Source organism: Ceratotherium simum, chromosome 22 (assembly GCF_057802395.1).
Source record: "Ceratotherium simum simum isolate JZ-2026a chromosome 22, ASM5780239v1, whole genome shotgun sequence".
Taxonomy (NCBI): Eukaryota; Metazoa; Chordata; class Mammalia; order Perissodactyla; family Rhinocerotidae; genus Ceratotherium; species Ceratotherium simum.
In genome coordinates, this window is record NC_141921.1 from 34,859,446 (window position 1) to 34,877,052 (window position 17,607).

The window sequence follows — 17,607 nt, forward strand, 5'->3', positions numbered from 1 at the left end:
TATTTATTTATTTATTTATTCCCCCAAAGTCCCAGTAGATAGTTGTATGTCATAGCTGCACATCCTTCTAGTTGCTGTATGTGGGACGCGGCCTCAGCATGGCCGGAGAAGCGGTGCTTCGGTGTGTGCCCAGGATCCGAACCCGGGCCACCAGCAGCGGAGCACTCACTTAACCGCTAAGCCAGGGGCCTGGCCCTAGGGCTAACATTCTAATGGGGAGGGATAGACCACAAACTCATGAATATGTAGATATGTCACAGGTCAGATAGTGATAAGTGCAATGAAGGAAATTAAAGTAGGCTAGGGCATGCTGGGGGTGGGAGTTGGGTTGCTAATTTATATGGCATGGTCAGATAAGGCCTCTCTGATAAGGTGGCATTTGAGCAGAGACATGAAGGAAGTGAGGGAATGAGCAGTGCAGACATCCCAAGGACAGGAAACAGAAAGTGCAAAGGCCCAGAGGTAGGAGTGTGCTTGGTATAAAGTAATATCAAAAAGGCCAGTGCACCAAAGAAAGAGAATAGTAGGGGAGAAGCTCAGAGAGGTAGAGGTGAGTATAGGAGATGGAGATCATGTAGGGCCTTGTAGGTCAATGAATAGATTTTGGGTTTTACTCCAACTGAGAAGGGAAGACGGTAGAGGGCTCTGAGCAGAGAAGTCTTAACTTCTTAACATAAGTAATTATGGGGATTACTTAACTTGTAGGTCCAGTTACCTATCTCTCTTCCCCATTAGATGTGGCATCATCGCCCTCTCTAGAGGCCCAGCATGGTGACTCACACGTAGTTTTCACTCAGTAAAGGCTTGTTAAACGAATTTTGAAGATTCGCTGTGACTCCCGAGGCATGCAGGGGACGAACAGCCAATGCCTGAAGTGGGCAAAGACCAGGGGGTGGCATCCTACTTCTTAATGAGAAGATGACATCAGATAGAGAGAAATACCTTGACCTCGCAGGGAAGAGAGGTTGTGAGTTTCAGCCCTGGTTCTGCTGCTCACTTGCTGTAGGACCTTGAGAAAGTCCCTTCTTATATCTGGGCTCTATCCCTAAAACCAGGACACTGGGTAAGGGAATCCCTAAGGCATCTTCAGTCCTCACTAGACTCTATTATAATATTTGAAAAAAATCATGGTAAAATACAGATAACACAAAATTGACCATCTTAACCATTCTATAACACTCTTTGCTCCTTCTTGCATCCTGGTGTAGCTGAACTATCTGCAGCCACAGTGGCTGGCAAGGGCTGTGCACCTCCAGGAGTAGCTGAGAAATGGAAGGCCGTTCCACACACTGGGCAAAAGGGTAGGACGACTTGGGCCCAGGACAAGTGAGAGCAGCAGCAAATTAGAGAAGCTGCAACTTTGCCCTGGAGGGAGTGGGGAAGGAATTAAGCTTTGTTGAGGTGCCTACTATGCCCTAGGCCCTGGTGATGCTCTCTACAGACAAGCTCCTTTAAGTCTTGCTTTAATCCTTTAGAGGTAGACCTCCCGTCTTCATTTTGCAAATGGCCCAGAGAAGTTAGGAGTCTTGCTTAAGGTTGATCAGCTAGTCTGTGAGGTTAGAAGCCAGCTCTGTCTTAAAGTTTGCTACCTTTGAAAGGAACCACCACCCTCACATGCTACCCCCTACCTTTGGGCCCTGTGATGTTTGGAAGGGCCTGCTGGCACAGCTTCTTACTGAAGAGCATTCATGGCTAATTATGAACATGCTTGCAGTATAGGGAATGGTGCAAAATACTGTATTTCTTTACTTGTCCCATTGGGGCTTCTCTCTATCCACGTCTGCTTCAGATGGGTGCCCTGCAGTTTCTCCTTCCTCGGTCTTTCTTCCTCCTCCTTTTTTTTTTTTTTTAACCCTCTTGGCTTCCCATCTCTATGGTCTAGATCTTGGGCCACCAAGGTCCATGCCCAGCTCTACCTCGTCAGGCCTTGGTGGATGTTTGCATGTCTCGGAGTGGAACACTTAGTAATATACAAACCCCGCTGTGGCTACTAAAGATGGCTTCTGTTGGCATAACATGGCTTATCTTTATGCTAAAGGGCCAGTCTCCTCCAGGAGGAAAAATGAAAGAGAGAGAGAACTCTAATTTGCATCAATATTTTTAGAAGTTTTCAATAAAGAACTTAAGAGGTCCCCCTGAGCCCAATTCCCAGTTTTCTCAGAGAAACAGAGCAGTGGCCCCTCAGGATAACACATGAGCAAAGCACCATCACCTAGCCACAAGGAGATGTATAAACCAAGTCTTCACCTGTCTGCTGGCTCTTCGAATGCAGAAGGAGAGGCATATTTATTCTAGGGGGGGCGGAAATGTAGGTCTCTCTTGGAGGCAGCTTGGTGGGCTCTGGGACCAGCAGAGGTCAAAGATACAACACTCCTCTTGTGGGCTAGGGTTGCCTACTCCAGGATACTCTCATCCATCTCTCTTCCTGTGCAGTGAGGCCCAGCCTGGGCTCTGTGGTACCCAGGACTTTTCTGGGGTAACATAAAATCCTCTGGCAATTCACAATTATTCCATTCTTCAGCAAGTTTTACATCCTATTTACAAGTGCTAGATATCTGGGATCTTTTAAATGACTAAGTAATGTTCCTGTGTAAATGAATAATAATAGCTAAAATGTATTCAACAATTACCACAAGCCAAGGACTGGGCTAAGGCCTTTGTATTTGTTGTCTATTTCACATGATAGGAGGTAGAGTCTCCATTTTACAGATGAGAAAACCGAGGCTTGGAGAGGTTAAGTGATTTCTCCAAGGTCATGCAGCTAATACATGACAGGGCTGAAAATCAAACTCAGGTAATTTGATTCCCAGGGCTGTACTCTTAATGGCTCAGCACTGAGAGTGCCCTGAGAGCTAAGCATCCACTGCCTTGGGATCCTAGAGGAGGGGTGCCTAGCTCAGCCTGGGGAGGGAGAGAAAGCTGCCTGGAGGAGGTGAGGCCTGAGCCGAGCCTTAAAGCAAGAATTAGCCAAGTGGCTAAGAGGAGAGAGGGCAGTTTGGGGTTATGAGTAGTAGGAGCAGTCTGCATACAGACCCCAGGGCGAGAAGAGAAGGAGAATGGCTTTGTCTGCAGTAGACCAAGATGGCTGCAGCTCCGGATGTGAGGTGGAGCGTGGCACGATGGAAGCGGAGCCCTGATCCTGAAGGATCTTGAATTTAGACTGGATCCTGAAGGCAATGGGGGAGCCATGAAGGGCTCTCAGCAGGCATGTTCACAAAGTCAGCTTCGCTTGTTGACAGTGCTTCTGGCCACAGTGGGGTGGTTGCTATGTTGAAGGCAATGTGGCAGATCAGACCTGGAGTCAGATGCCTTGGGTTTGAATGCCAGTATTTCCACTTAAAAGTTACACAAGTTGCTCTTCACATCTTGGAGCCTTAGTTTATTTATTTGTAAATGGGATGTAATAATACCTTGTGGAGTTGTTGAGGGGAATAATAATCAATCTAAGCAAAATGTTTAGCAGAGTTGTACCTTGGCACGTAGTAGGTGTTCAATAAACATTAGCTGCCCTGTGTGAGAAGGGAGGTCTTGAGCTGGGCAGTGCCTTTGTTTTTATTTATTTATTTATTTATTTATTTATTTATTTATTTATTTATTTATTTATTTATTTATTTATTTATTTATTTATTTATTTATTTATTTATTTATTTATTTATTTATTTATTTATTTATTTATTTATTTATTTATTTTCCCCAAAGCCCCAGTAGGTAGTTGTATGTCATAGTTGCACATCCTTCTAGTTGCTGTATGTGGGATGCGGCCTCAGCATGGCCGGAGAAGCCAGGCCTCCAGTAGCAGAGTGCACGGCACTTAACCACTAAGCCACGGGGCGGGCCCTGGGCAGTGCCTTTGGATGAAAGGAGAAAGCTCTATCTTTTCGACTTTGCTCCCTATAAGCCTCCCAGCCTTGATTGCCTCGGGCCAGAGTCTTATCAGGGACTTTTACATTATTTTGCCCAAGGTCTTATCCGTTTTAAGAGAGATAATGCTCATAAAGTGCTTAGCGAAGACCAGGCACACGGTAATCGCCTGATGCTTGTAGCTATTATTAAGTTAGCAAATGAAACTAGCTCAGAAAAGAATAACAATTAAGCAATTACCAGTCTGTTATCACCATAGTGTAAATTAGAAGCCAATTTTTTTCCTGGGAGCAGGTTGTGATTGGGATAAGGAAGTCTGAGATCTCCGAACCAAACCAGGAAGGAGAATCTGGGGAACTGAAGAACCACTTGGGAATTTTTCCTGGAGCCAGTCATGCCTGGAGAAGAGCAGAAAATCCAACCCTAAGAAATCAAATCCAGGTATTACAAGTCCAAACGGTTTAGGATTTCAGAGTATCAAGTAGCTCCTTCTTCCAGGCTGGAGATGGGGCACGAGGCTTCCTTTTCAACGCTAGGAACCGTGGAACCCTCGCAAGAAAGATGTGGTGGGGGGTTGCAGTATCACCCTCTTCCAGATGCTCCTTTCTCTCAGGGGGAACATTTAGGGCTCCCAGGGACTGCCAAGAATTAAGCACCCACTATGTGTAGAGCTTTACGTGAATTAAAAAAAAGGAAGGCAGTGTGACGCAGTACAGCGGAAGTCAGAACTGGACATTAATTTTGATTCGCCAACTCTACTCTCCACGTGACCTTGGGAAAGTCTCTGGTCCCCCCCCTTTTTTTTTTATAATTTTATTTATTTATTCCCCCAAAGCCCCAGTAGATAGTTGTATGTCATAGCTGTACATCCTTCTAGTTGCTGTATGTATGTGGGATGTGGCCTCACCATGGCCGGAGAGGCGGTGTGTCGGTGTGCGCCTGGGATCCGAACCCTGGCCGCCAGCAGCCGAGCTAACATACCCAACCGCTAAGCCACGGGCAGGCCCTCTGGTCCCTTTTGAGCCTCAGTTTTCTCAGCTCATTGTTGTGTGAGGGTAGGGAGCCTCCCCAAGCCTCAGTTTCATTTGTAAACTGGGTCCTACCTACTTCACAGGACCGTGTGAAATAGTGACTATGAAGTGCTCAGTGCCTGGTAACCATTAATACCTGGATTGCTCCGTGATCCCTGCTACTGCTTTCCACTCAGTGCTCCGTGCCTTGGACAAGGCCCCTGCTGGTGGCAGGGTGTGCCGGGAGGGGCTGGGGGTGGTCTTTGGTCCATCCAGGTGGGGAGAAAAGGACCTTATCAACAAGTGTCGCCCGCCATAGGCATAGGACACTGGCGAGCTGACCACTGGCTGGTCAATGGGCACTCCAGTCTCGGGGCAGGCCTTGGAAGAATCCGTCCACACAGCTCACAGTCAAGGCTGCTGATTAGATAAGGCGAGTTGGATCAGGTCCCCACGCAACTTCCGAGGTGGGAGGCAGCAAGTTTCATCCAGATGAAGGTGGAACTCAGACCCAGGCTTGGCTCTGTCCTTTCCTGGCCGGGAGACCTTGGGCCAGTCACTTTCCTTCTCCCAGGCTCGGTGCTCTGGAAACGAGGCGCCTCATTCCACTCACCTCGAGCTTGCGAGGGCGCAGTGTCGACACAATGCACGTGAACTGCGTTGCTAAGGGCCGGGAGCGCTATTTATTATGCTAATAGGCGCACCCGGCGAGTTCCCAGCCGGCGGCGGCATTCGGGTTAAGCGGGTCCTCCACTGTAACCGAGGTTTCTCACCTCACCGCCTCCCGCCCCTTGGGAAAGGGCTCTTCGGGCCGCAGGCTCCGGGGCCGTCACCATTGTTCTTCGAGGCCAGGAGGCAGGAGAGGGCTCTCGCGGACCAGACGTCGCCTTTGCTCTCTCCCTCCGCCCCGCACCCCCGCCGCAGCGAGCCTGGGAAGCCCCCCTCGCCGATCTTTCCCGAGGAAGCGAGTCAGCCCCGGAGCGCTCCCGAACGGCGGCCGAAGACGCCTCCGAGTGTTTCCGAAGAATCCCGACCGCTCGCAGTCTCCGGAAAGAGCCGAAGAGGCGTCCCACCCTCGTCCTCCCGAGCCACTCCGAAAAGGCCCGAAGTTTTCCGAGCGGCCGTCCTGCCGGACTGCTGGAGGCGGCCGCAGCGCCATGTTGGATGCTCTGCTCGTTGAGTGAAGAAAATCCGCCGGCATCGCCTGAGCCCCGCTACCGAGAAGGGCGCCGCTTCCCCCGGGGAGGGGGATAAAGATCCCCCGCCGCCGGCCCATGAGGATATTGCCGTGAAAGGTCCGGTCTCTCCGCCTCCTGCCCCCGCCGGGTCCGGCCCCCCCCCGGGGTCGCGTTGTCACGGAGACCGGCAGCCGGTGGTGCTGGCCCGCGGGGCGGCTGCTGCTGCCGGAGGCGGCGGCGGCGGCGGCGGCGGCGGCGGGCGTGTGTGACCGGCCCCGGCCCCCTCCTCCTCCTCCTCCCAGCCTCCCCCCGGCCCCCCGCTCCCGCCGCCTCCCCGGGTCTGCCCCCATCCCGCCCCCCCGCTGCCCCCGGCCCCTGCACCCCGGCGCGCCCGGTCCCGCTCTGGGGGGGTTGGTGGCTTCGCTTTGCCATGAGTTTACCGCAGAAACCGGCTCTGAAATCAGGCTCAGCGGCTGCAGCAGGAACCGGACCCGGCACCGGAGCGGCGGCGGCGGCGGCGGCAGCGGTACCGCCTCCTCACCCGGCGGCAGCAGCAGCGGCGGCGGCGGCGGCGGCGGCGGCGGCGGCGGCGGCGGTAGCGGCCCCTCCTCACCCGAACATCAGGGCCCTCCAGACCCAGGCGCCCCAACAGTATCCTTTTCACCTTCCTGCCGGCCCTTCGGCTCTCTCGCCGCAGACCAGGGGCTGTGTCCCCTCCAGCCCAGCCAGGCAAGGCGCTGCGCCCCCAGCCGCCGCCCCGGGCTGGGCCGGCGCTTTTGGGGTGCCCCGGCGGCAGCACTGCGGGGGACCCCGGGACCCTCTGCAATACAGTGAAAACCAGCTCCCCTCGGCCTTGCTTCTGCAGCCCTTCCCTTTTAGAGCTGGGGGTCCCTTCCCCCTTCTCGCCTCTCCTCCCTAAACTCCCCCTCCCCCCTTATTAGGCAGAATTTGCTGGTGCCTGGGACCAACCCTGCAGGGAACGCTTTTCTCTGATTGTTGTGAGGACTACACCCTCCTCCTCCTCCTCCTCCGCCTTCCGCTCCCCTGCAGCGGGGCATGGTGGGCTTCCCTAGTTATTATTAATACATGATAAACTTTATGGGTAAATTTCCTGTTCGAAACTAATCAGCTCGTATCGGAGGTAAGTTGGATTTTCAATCTGAGAATTTACGGAAAGCACTCCCTCTGGCTAATGTTTTTTAGCGATTGGGAGAGTTGTGATGTGGTTTGTGGTGGAACGCGGTATAAGGAGGAAATGTTACGCCGGACGCTTCCCTGTCTTTGACCTTTTTAAAGGAAGAGGAAGTTAACTGACGTTACCCATCACCCCCAAAAGTCTCACTTCTTGGAAGGCTTGTGTTATGCCGAATGTTTTTAAAGGGCTTTAATTTACTCTTCGTAGGCCGTTATGTCTAGAGGGTACCAGGGCTTCTGGAGGAAAGTCTGGTGTTGAATGTGTCTAATTTCATGTTATTTGCGCGATTGTAGAATTTTTGGACAGCACTGATTGAAAACACTTGGTGAGGAGGTAGTCAGAAACTAGCCGGTGAAGGTAGAAGGTTGAATTCGTGAATGCCACGGCTATTTAGAAAGGTATTACCTACCTGAGAATAACATGGCATCATGCGCCCCCCCATCCGTTGTATTTGTGTAAATCAATAAATAATCACTGGATGTTAGATGTATTTTTGTGTCATCGTGTGTTTGACTTTTAGAGAGAGTAGGGTGTTTGAGCAAATAAGAAGCTAACTGCTGTGAGGTCCACAGATTATTTCGCAGTCCGTAGTTTGATTCTTGTCTGGATCGATTATTTTGAGAAGGGAAAGGTATTTCCCTTCTGAGTCGTTTCAGGTCGTCGTTTTGGTTTCTGTCAAGTATCATTTTCTCTGTTCTTTAAATATTGCTAGTCCACATTTTTTCAACCCAGGCAGTGTGGCGCAGATTAAAGATAAATTCCATTCCAGTGTGATGTGTGTACTGATTTCATAATGTTTTTATGCTGCATGATTCTGTTCCATTAAGAATTGTTCACGGATGAGAATGCTTGGTGATACCTTAGTCTTGCTTATGGAAAACCTAGTTAGTTTTGCTCAGTGTCCCTAGTTGCTTTACTGTGGGGGAAAAAGGTTGGCTGATTTGTCTACTTCAGGTAGGGTTTCAGTGCTGGATCTCTTCAACATATCTTCGCTTAATGCTTTGTGAGTTTAAATTCCTTTCTCACTTCAGTCCTTTTTTTTGGTTTGATTGCTCATACTTGGGTAGGGCTGTAAGTTTCTGTACTGTGACACTAAGTAAATTATTCATTACCTGCATCTTTGCGCTGTTTTGGCAATTAAACAAATTAAAGGAAGCCCATAGTCTGTATCCTTGATGTTCAAAGTAATGAGGACTGCAGTGCTGAATATGACATGCTTGGTGAATTTAGTGGCGTTATTTGGACACAAAGCTATGACTTAAGTGTTTCAAGTGTGCTTTCTCTCAGTGCATTTCACAAAAGAAGGACTTATAAAAGCTCTGAGTTGGTTGCAACATAAAAGTAGTTACTCATACTGTAACAGTTGTTAAAGGGGAAAAATTTAAGATGTAATTTCCGATGGAGATAATTTTTAAGTATTTGTAGTAATATAGGATACTTGATTTTCTGTGGCTTTAAGTTTTTACTTTGCCTCATGTCATTGAAGCTAAAATTAATTTTCTTGGTGTATTCCACAACTCTGTTGTCTTCTCTTTGCTTTACACACTGAAAGTTTAAAATTGCTAAAATCTAAAAGCCTGAAGTAAATGAAGTATAGGTTACAGATTGTGTTAGAACATATCAATGGTGAAATGCTATCAGTGGTTATGGGGAATTGGTTAAAAATGGATTGAAATAGAGCAAATCTGCTTTTCTACCCTGAGGGAGTGTAGGAATCTGTATTCATTTGATGAAAGTGGTCACTGTGATAAGTTGATATGCATTGAAGCATCGAGACTGGAGTGCAAAGCTGGAGTTGCTCTTTCTAAGGCTTGGTTAAATCTCCAGTTCCTCAAAATATACAGGTGCAGTTCTGTTTGAGTTGAGTTAGTAAATTCAGATAGTATTTTAAATTTGTAAAAATACTAGGAGATCACATGACAAGATGTCCTTCATTTGTACTTAGTGTTCAAGTGACAACTCAGAAATGAAGGGAAATGTTAGCGATAATGGATCTGAATATAAACTAGAACCTGCTTGAGGAGGCCATTTCAGGTAGAGTCCTTTGACTGCAAAGAGGCAAGGGATGCAGCCTGGTGGAGGGTGGGCAGGGATAGTGGGGGATGCCGGAAGAAGATAAACCCTGGTATGAAAAGTGCTAATGGCAAGGGAGAAGTATTTTAGAGTTTTCATAACATAATCCAATATGAATGGTTTATGAAGTTGGAGCTTCAGAATACTTTCCTTGAGATATGTTCACCCCAACTTCTCAGTATGAGGTTCCAAGAGGCTCTGTTGAGAATCTTAAGAGTGGTTCTTAACCTTTTCTGGGTAACAAAAAACTTTTACATTTTGATGAAAGCTTATAGACCCTCTCCACAGAAAACTGGCCATGCACAGAAAATCTTGCTTACATTTTCAGGGGTTTCTTGGACTGCCATTTAAAGTCTAGGCCTTTAGCTGGAAATTGTTTACCCTTCAGATAGTTAAGGATAAATGAGTTTGAATTCAGGTGCCCAAATAGTTCTGACTTAAACAGAACAATTTTGCAGTCTGTTATGAATACACAGTATTCTCTCTATTTATGTGGCAAGACTTCAGGGTATAATTTCTCTCAGGGCTGCTGACGCTTCTGGGGAGTCTAGTTACTGTTTTGGGGCAGGCGCTCTGGTTAAGAAAATCAGGGCAGTGGGTTTTTTGAGGGAACTAAATTTGATAAAGGCCTTTGGCAACCCGGAAATGACCTGTGCCCTCAGCTATTTTGTCTTAGATATGACATATATTAAAAACAGATATCCCCGTTGTGGTTTTGTCTTTTTTTTTTCTTTGTATTGTAATTGTCCTTTTTTAATTTTCTGTGTTGATTTTCAGTTTTTTTTCTTTTTTTATAATTTTATTTATTTATTTTTTCCCCCAAAGCCCAGTAGATAGTTGTATGTCATAGTTGCACATCCTTCTAGTTGCTGTATGTGGGACACGGCCTCAGCATGGCCAGAGAAGCGGTGCGTCAGTGTGCGCCCGGGATCCGAACCCGGGCCGCCAGCACCGGAGCGCACGTACTTAACCTCTAAGCCACGGGGCTGGCCCTGATTTTCAGTTTTATCTTACAGGCTGAAGCCAATAATATTTGCTTTCTTCTTTTTTGCCTTTTTACCAAAGCTAAATCTGAATAATACTATTAATAGTATCCATTTACTGAGTGCCTCCTGTTCTAGGATCCTTACATGCATGATTTCATTTAATTCTCACAGGAACCCTAATGAGGTAGATACTGTCTCTGTTTTACAGATGAGGAAACTAAAGTGCAGAGAAGTTAAGTAACGTTCCCAAGGTTGTCCATCTATTAAGTGGTGGTTTGCAGTTCAGAATGTGGTATGACTGGCTCCAAAGCCTATGAATGTCCTTTCTGCTATGCCACACTACTGCTTACCAAGTCTGCATGTAGGACTGGGAGGAAGGATACTCTCATATTTGATAGTTAGGGGAAGGTCTGTATACAGTAAAGGAGCTCTAGGGAGTAATCTAGAATGCAGTGATACTGTACTTTGTTTTAATTAGTTCATAGCCACATACTGCTAGACAACTAGGTTATCTTTACCTCCCTGAGCCTTAAAGCATAGGAATAGGCCTGCCACATTTGATTGAATGCATGTTTCTGCTTGTTCAGAAGTTAGCAAGGCCTCCAGCTAAATACCATTATAGCTAGCAGCTATAACTCTAGCTCATGTAGTGGCCAGCAGTCTCTCTACTCCTAAGCCCTTCCATCAACAAAGATGGATCTGTGCCCCGAGATAGCAGATCCTCTTTCTAGGAAGGAGAGAGGAAGACCAATGCAAGATGGAGGTAAACAAGAGAGAAAGTTACTCAGATGCCTGAGTCACATCGGCTCTTACCTCTGCTGCTGCTACTCCCTGTCCTGGGCCTACAGGCCTTAAAGTGAGGTATTTTCTGTCAAACTGTGAGAATTTAAACCACATAAGGACTGATATGTTGCTTTTCCATGTTGAGGTTTCTGATAATATTTTTACAAAAAAGATCTGCTAAAAAATGTTTGAAAACCATGCTTTAAATCATAATAGGATTATCATGTTTTAGCCGTTTGTGTGGGACTTCAATATGAGCGGCGAGTTTTAAAATTTATTTGTTCACTTATTCAGCACCCGCTGTGTGCCAGACTTAGTACTAGGTCTGGGGTTGAAAAGCTAACATAAAATCTTTGAGCTTAAAGAACTTGGTCCAGGCAGGTAAACGGATAGAATACCATGAGGCAAGTACAGACGGTTCCCGACTTACCATGGTTTGACTTCGATTTTTCGACTTTATGATGGTACGATAATGATACGCATTCAGTAGAAACTGTACCTCGAATTTTGAATTTTGATCTTTTCCTGGGCTAGCAATATGAAGTACGATACTCTTATGATGCTGGGCAGTGGTGGCAAGCTGCAGCTCCCAGTCAGCCAGGCAATCATGAGGGTAAATAACCAATACACTTACAACCATGCTGTACCCAGACAGCTATTCTGGTTTTCACTTTCAGTACAGTGTTCAATAAGTTACGTGAGATATTCAACACTTTATTATAAAATAGGTTTTGTGTTGGACGATTTTGCCCAACTGTGGGCTGATGTAAGTGTTCTAAACACATTTAAGGTAGGCTAGGCTAAGCTATGATGTTTGGTAGGTTAAGGGTATTAAATGTATTTTTGTTGTAAGATATTTTCAGTTTACAGTGGGTTTGTTGGGATGTAACCCCATTGTAAGTTGAGGAAGATCTGTAAGATGATAACTCTGCTATAAGAGCCTAGTCTGGGGGAAGGAGGAATTAGGGCCTCCTAGAAGTTGACATCTGAGCTAAATTAGGATGAGTAAGAATTACCTGAGGTTTACGTAGCTTTCTCCTTCCGCCAGCTGACTTTTCCCCAGTTCCATTGCTGTTGCTGTTGCATTTTAGTAAATAGATTTCAGTCACATTTCAGGTTTTTAGCAGGAGCAGATTACTAGAGGAGGTACTGGAGAATGGGGCAATCAAAACACAATTGCTGTAGATCACAAGTATCTTCTGCATCACAATCTGAGGAATTAGAGTATGAGAAGATACATATCAGATTTGATATCTGTGTTTGGTCCTTTCCTGGTGTCCTTCCCACTCATCTCTCTCGTAATACCCACCTGCCCTTCTTCTTTTTTTTTTTTTTTTTTTGGTGAGGAAGATCAGCCCTGAGCTGACATCTCTGCCAGTCCTCTTTTTTTTTTTTTGCTGAGGAAGACCTGCCCTGAGCTAACATCTATGGCCAATCCTCCTCCTTTTTTTCCCTTTTTCTCCCTAAAGCCCCAGCAGATAGTTGTATGTCATAGTTGTACATCCTTCTAGTTGCTGTATGTGGGACGCGGCCTCAGCATGGCCGGAGAAGCGGTGCGGCGGTGCACGCCCTGGATCCGAACCCCGGGCCGCCAGCTGCGGAGCGCACACTTAACCACCAAGCCACGGGCCGGCCCCTGGCTCTTCCATTTTAATAGAAGTGTTATCTTGGACTAGTCACATAACTGCTCTGGGCGTCAGTTTCCCCTTCTCTGAAATGAATGGATTAGACTATTTTATTAAGTGACACTCTTGAATTGTAATGGCTTGTGATCCTGAGGATTATGGTTTGAGGTTTGTTTTGTTCTTGCAAGTAGATAGGAAGGATTTATAGAGCCCTGCTAGTGGTTCTTAGTCTGTATGATGGTCAGTGACATGTTTCTGTGGTGACTTATTGATATTAAAGCGTGCTAACATGGATCAGAGTGAAGGCAGCTTGCTCATGTAAGAAGCCTCTGGTTTTGGCTTATTAATGTTAGATTAGCAAACAGACTGAAAAGCCTCTATGACTTTAGTTGTGAAGACTGTAGAGTCTGTCATGGGATGGCTTGAGACCATAAAATAAGGTTGCCTTGGTCAGATGTTGGCTTGCTCTTGGTGATGATACGGTTAGTTCATTATGAGGTGTGAGGGAAAATAGGTTCTGGAATAAACGGTGATGAGATACAGTCTATTTTTATTTTAGGAATAATTTGAATTAATATAATAGGAAACTAACTATTTCCTGATTATTAGCGAGGCACATGACTTCAAGCTATGTATGAACTGCAGCTGAGATTTACGTTCATGAAATATTGCAGGATCCCAAGCTACTTCTGAATTCTCAAATGGCTCCTGGTTCTTTGGCTTGCTGCCAGCCAGAAGGAGTTTTTCACTCTCCTCTCGCCTCAGCTGAAATTTGAGATAGTTTAAACTACTTTAAGTACGTTTGAAATTTGTCGGTTTTTATGACCTTGATTAAGTAGTAGTTGTTTTGTACTTTTTCAAGTCCAGTGTGTATGTTCCCTGACTCTTATGAGAATTAAATTTTATCAATAGAATGTAAGCTCCATGAAGGCAGAGATTTTTGTCAGATTTGTTCACTATTGAATCGCCAGCACCTAGAACAGTGGTTGGCAGATAGAGGGAAGTCTGTAAATGTTTGTTGAATGAAATGTTGATTAAGTTAGAGTCTGGGAATCAGTTTTAAGGTAAGTTTTAAGGCTAATATAGATGGCACCACAACTCACTTTTAGCCCCTCAAGGCTGCCCTAAAATTGTTTTGCACTGATGTGTAGTCGAATTGAAAATACTTGCATAATTTCCTTTGAGATGGAATAGCATTGACCCAGTTTACAAAGCCCTCTAAAGTGGCTGAGCTGCATTTGAAGTATAGATACTGAGGATTAGGGTTGGTATAAAGGCTAAAGAGGAAAAACATTTATATGTAAATGTTACTATTAAAAAACTTTATGATTATAAGAGTAATACATAATCAGATCAGGAAATTTAAAAAATACAGAAAAGTAAAAAATTGCCCATAATCTTAGTACATAGAGATAACCGCTGTGAACGTTTTGGTATATTTCTTTCCTGTCCTTTTTTCTATGGATTTTAATTTTAACAGACTTAAATTCTGTCCTTTTTTTGTAATGTAAGTTAAGGTCAAATTACATATACAGTTTTTTTTTTTTGTGAGGAAGATCAGCTCTGAGCTAACATCCATGCCAATCTTCCTCTTTTTGCTGAGGAAGACTGGCCCTGGGCTAACATCTGTGCCCATCTTCCTCTACTTTATGTGGGACGCCGCCACAGCATGGCTTGACAAGCCGTGCATCGGTGCGCGCCGGGATCCGAACCCCTGGCTGCCAGCAGCGGAGTGTGCGCACTTAATTGCTATGCCACGGGGCCAGCCTCAGATATGCAGTTTTACATCTTGCTTATTTTGTTACCTGTGTGCCCACAAAAACTACTTTTTGAATAGTTTTATTCTTCTTCAATTTGGAATGAACTATTTTTGTTTCTTTGGAAAGATTTTCTTGATCTTCTTTCACCTTTGGCTTATAGCTCAGAAGTTATGACTGCACATTAGAAAGAGAAGAGCTCAAACCTTTATTAATAAATCAAACATTTTTGAGTTATTGTGCCTTTAATGTTTTGTATTATTTACAACATTAAACTCGATGTAACTTCACAGGCTCCCCCCCATTATGTACATTTTTTAATTATCCCTTTGAATCTGTCTTCGTCCATATAGTCTAGCATACTAAATTAACAAAGAAAAAGACAGGTGGCCAGTGTGATATTTGTTAGTTATGAATTGTAGACATGTGTGATATCTCCTTGAGTCCTTTAATTGGTGTTCAGGAAGTGTTGGTATTATACAGAGTGATTGGAAGGAAAAAGGAAAAGACCGTAAGGAATTTGTGTGGGTTTAGGGAAATAGGATTGAAGTATGGGAACAAACAGAATTTTGGAATGACCAAGGGGGTGGAGGGAACGAGGTGGCAATAGTAAGTGCAGCCAGTTTTGAGCCAGAATATAGTATTTTTACATTGAGAATGGAAAGGACTGAACCTTGAAGATAGAATGGAGGAAGTTAAGAAAGAAAGAGTGAGTGAGATAACTCCTAACTCTTTTTCTAGGTCCTAGAAAATAGCATATAAGAAACAATGTGGGGGCCGGCCTGGTGGCGTAAGCAGTCAAGTGCGCTGTGGCGGCCTGGGGTTCGCTGGTTCGGATCCCGGGTGTGCACCGACGGACTGCTTGGAAAGCCATGCTGTGGCGGCGTCCCGTATAAAGTGGAGGAAGATGGGCACGGATGTTAGCCCAAGGCCAGTCTTCCTCAGCAAAAAAAAAAAAAAGAAAAAAGAAAAGAGGATTGGTAGATGTTAGCACAGGGCTGATCTCCTCACCAAAAAAAAAAGAAAAAAAAAGAAACAATGTGAACTGAAAGATGAATTTAAAAAGAATGAAAAAGAGTTTAAGACTATAGTCAGTATTTGGATGTGCAGAGAGGAGTGGATTGTGGTGCGTGGGTGATCAGCATGAACAAAGATTTGGGCTTGAAATAAGCATGGTGTATGCTGGGTTGTAAGGATCTTGGTCAGTGTGCTTGGAGTGGAAGATTCTTGTGGTAGAATACTTGAGATAATGGATCCAGATTCTAGAGGGCTTTGAATGAGTATAAAGTTAGACTTCACTTGTGTGAAACCATTACTTTTTTTTTTAACAGCTTTATTGAGATATAATTTGCATACCGTACAAGCCACTCATTTAAAGTGTACAGATCAGTGGTTTTGAGTATATTCACAGAATTGTGCAACCATCACCACAATCAATTTTAGAACATTTCATCACTCCCAAAAGAAACCCATTAGCCTCCCCATATCCCCCCATTTTCTCTAACCTAGGCAAGTACTAATCTACTTTCTGCCTCTATAAATTTGCCTAATCTGGATATTTCTTTTTTTTTTTTTGTGAGAAAGATCAGCCCTGAGCTAACATCCATGCCAATCCTCCTCTTTTTACTGAGGAAGACCAGCCCTTAAGCTAACATCCATTGCCAATCCTCCTCCTTTTTTACCCCAAAGCCCCAGTAGATAGTTGTATGTCATAGTTGCACATCCTTCTAGTTGCTGTATGTGGGACGCGGCCTCGGCATGGCCGGACAAGCAGTGCATTGGTGCGCGCCCAGGATCCGAACCTGGGCCGCCAGTAGCGGAGTGCGTGCACTTAACCGCTAAGCCACGGGGCCGGCCCCTGGACATTTCATATAAATGGAATAATACAATATGTGGTCTTTTATGTCTGGTTTCTCTCACTTTGCATAATGTTTTCAAGGTTCATCTGTGTTGTAGCATGTTTCAGTACTTTTTTTTTTCTTATTTGTTGAATAATATTTCAGGGACCGTATTTTCTTTATTCATTTATCAGTTGAATAAAAAACTGGATTGGTGGACATTTGGGTTGTTTCAGCTTTTGGCTATTATGAATAATTATGCTGTGAATGTTTTGGTATGGAAGTATGTTTTCATTTATCTTGGGTGTATACCTAGGAGTACAGTTGCTAGGTTTTCTGAGGTAACTCCATGTTTAACATTTTGAGGAACTGCCAAACTGTTTTCCAAAGTGACTGCACCGTTTTACATTCCTGCCAACAATGTATGAGGTTCCCACTCTTGTCATTATCTGTCTTTTTTATTAGAGGCCATCCTAGTGGGTGTGAGGTAATATCTCATTGTGGCTTTGATTTGCTTTTCATTAATGGCTAATGATGTTGAGCATCTTTTCATCAGCTTATTGGCCATTTATGTTCGGAGAAACATCCATTCAAATCCTTTGCCCAGTTTTTTAAAAATTATTTATTTATTTATTTATTGCTTGAGGAAGATTCACCCTGAGCTAACCTCTGTGCCAGTCTTCCTCTATTTTGTATGTGGTTCACCACCACAGCATGGCCGCTGATGAGTGGTGTATGTCTGTGCCTGGGAACTGAACCTGGGCTGCCCAAATGGAGCATGCTGAACTTAACCACTAGGCCACAGGGCCGGCCCCTGCCCAGTTTTTAATTGGGTTGTCTTTTTATTATTGAGTTGTAAGAGTTCTTTATATATTCTAGATATAAGTCCCTTATCAGATATAACATTTGCAAATATTTTCTCCCATTCAGTGGGTTGTCTTTTCACTTTATTAGATAGTTCCTTTGAAGCACAAAAGTTTTTATTTTTGTGTGTGTGTGTGTGTGTGTGAGGAGGACTAACCCTGAGCTAACATCTGATGCCAATCCTCCCCTTTTTTCTTGAGGAAGATGGGCCCTGAGCTAACAACCGTGGCCATCTTCCTCTACTTTATATGGGACGCCGCCACAGCATGGCTTAACAAGTGGTGCGTCGGTGCGCGCTGGGGATCTGAACCTGCGAACCCCAGGCTGCCGCAACGCGCGCACTTAACCGCTTGTGCCACCGGGCCGGCCCAAAAGTTTTTAATTTTGATGAAGTCCAATTTATCTATTTTTCTTTTGTTATTTATGCTTCTGTATTT

The 17,607-nt window shown here is 45.2% G+C and overlaps 1 protein-coding gene across 12 annotated transcripts in view; it reads left to right on the forward strand.

Annotated features, from left to right (window-relative positions):
- Window positions 1–6,343: 6,343 nt before the first annotated feature.
- The window catches only part of EIF4G3 (eukaryotic translation initiation factor 4 gamma 3), a 351,740-nt gene continuing 340,476 nt past the window's right edge, over window positions 6,344–17,607 (forward strand). For 6 of the 12 annotated variants that reach the window (XM_087446641.1, XM_087446642.1, XM_087446643.1 and 3 more), the window contains exon 1: window positions 6,351–6,700. In XM_087446641.1, coding sequence (XP_087302767.1) covers window positions 6,480–6,700 — 221 coding nt within the window. In that variant the 5' untranslated portion in view covers window positions 6,351–6,479. Of the gene's footprint in view, window positions 6,701–17,607 lie in introns of all 12 variants that reach the window. The other 6 variants (XM_087446644.1, XM_087446645.1, XM_087446648.1 and 3 more) reach the window with 2 other exon arrangements.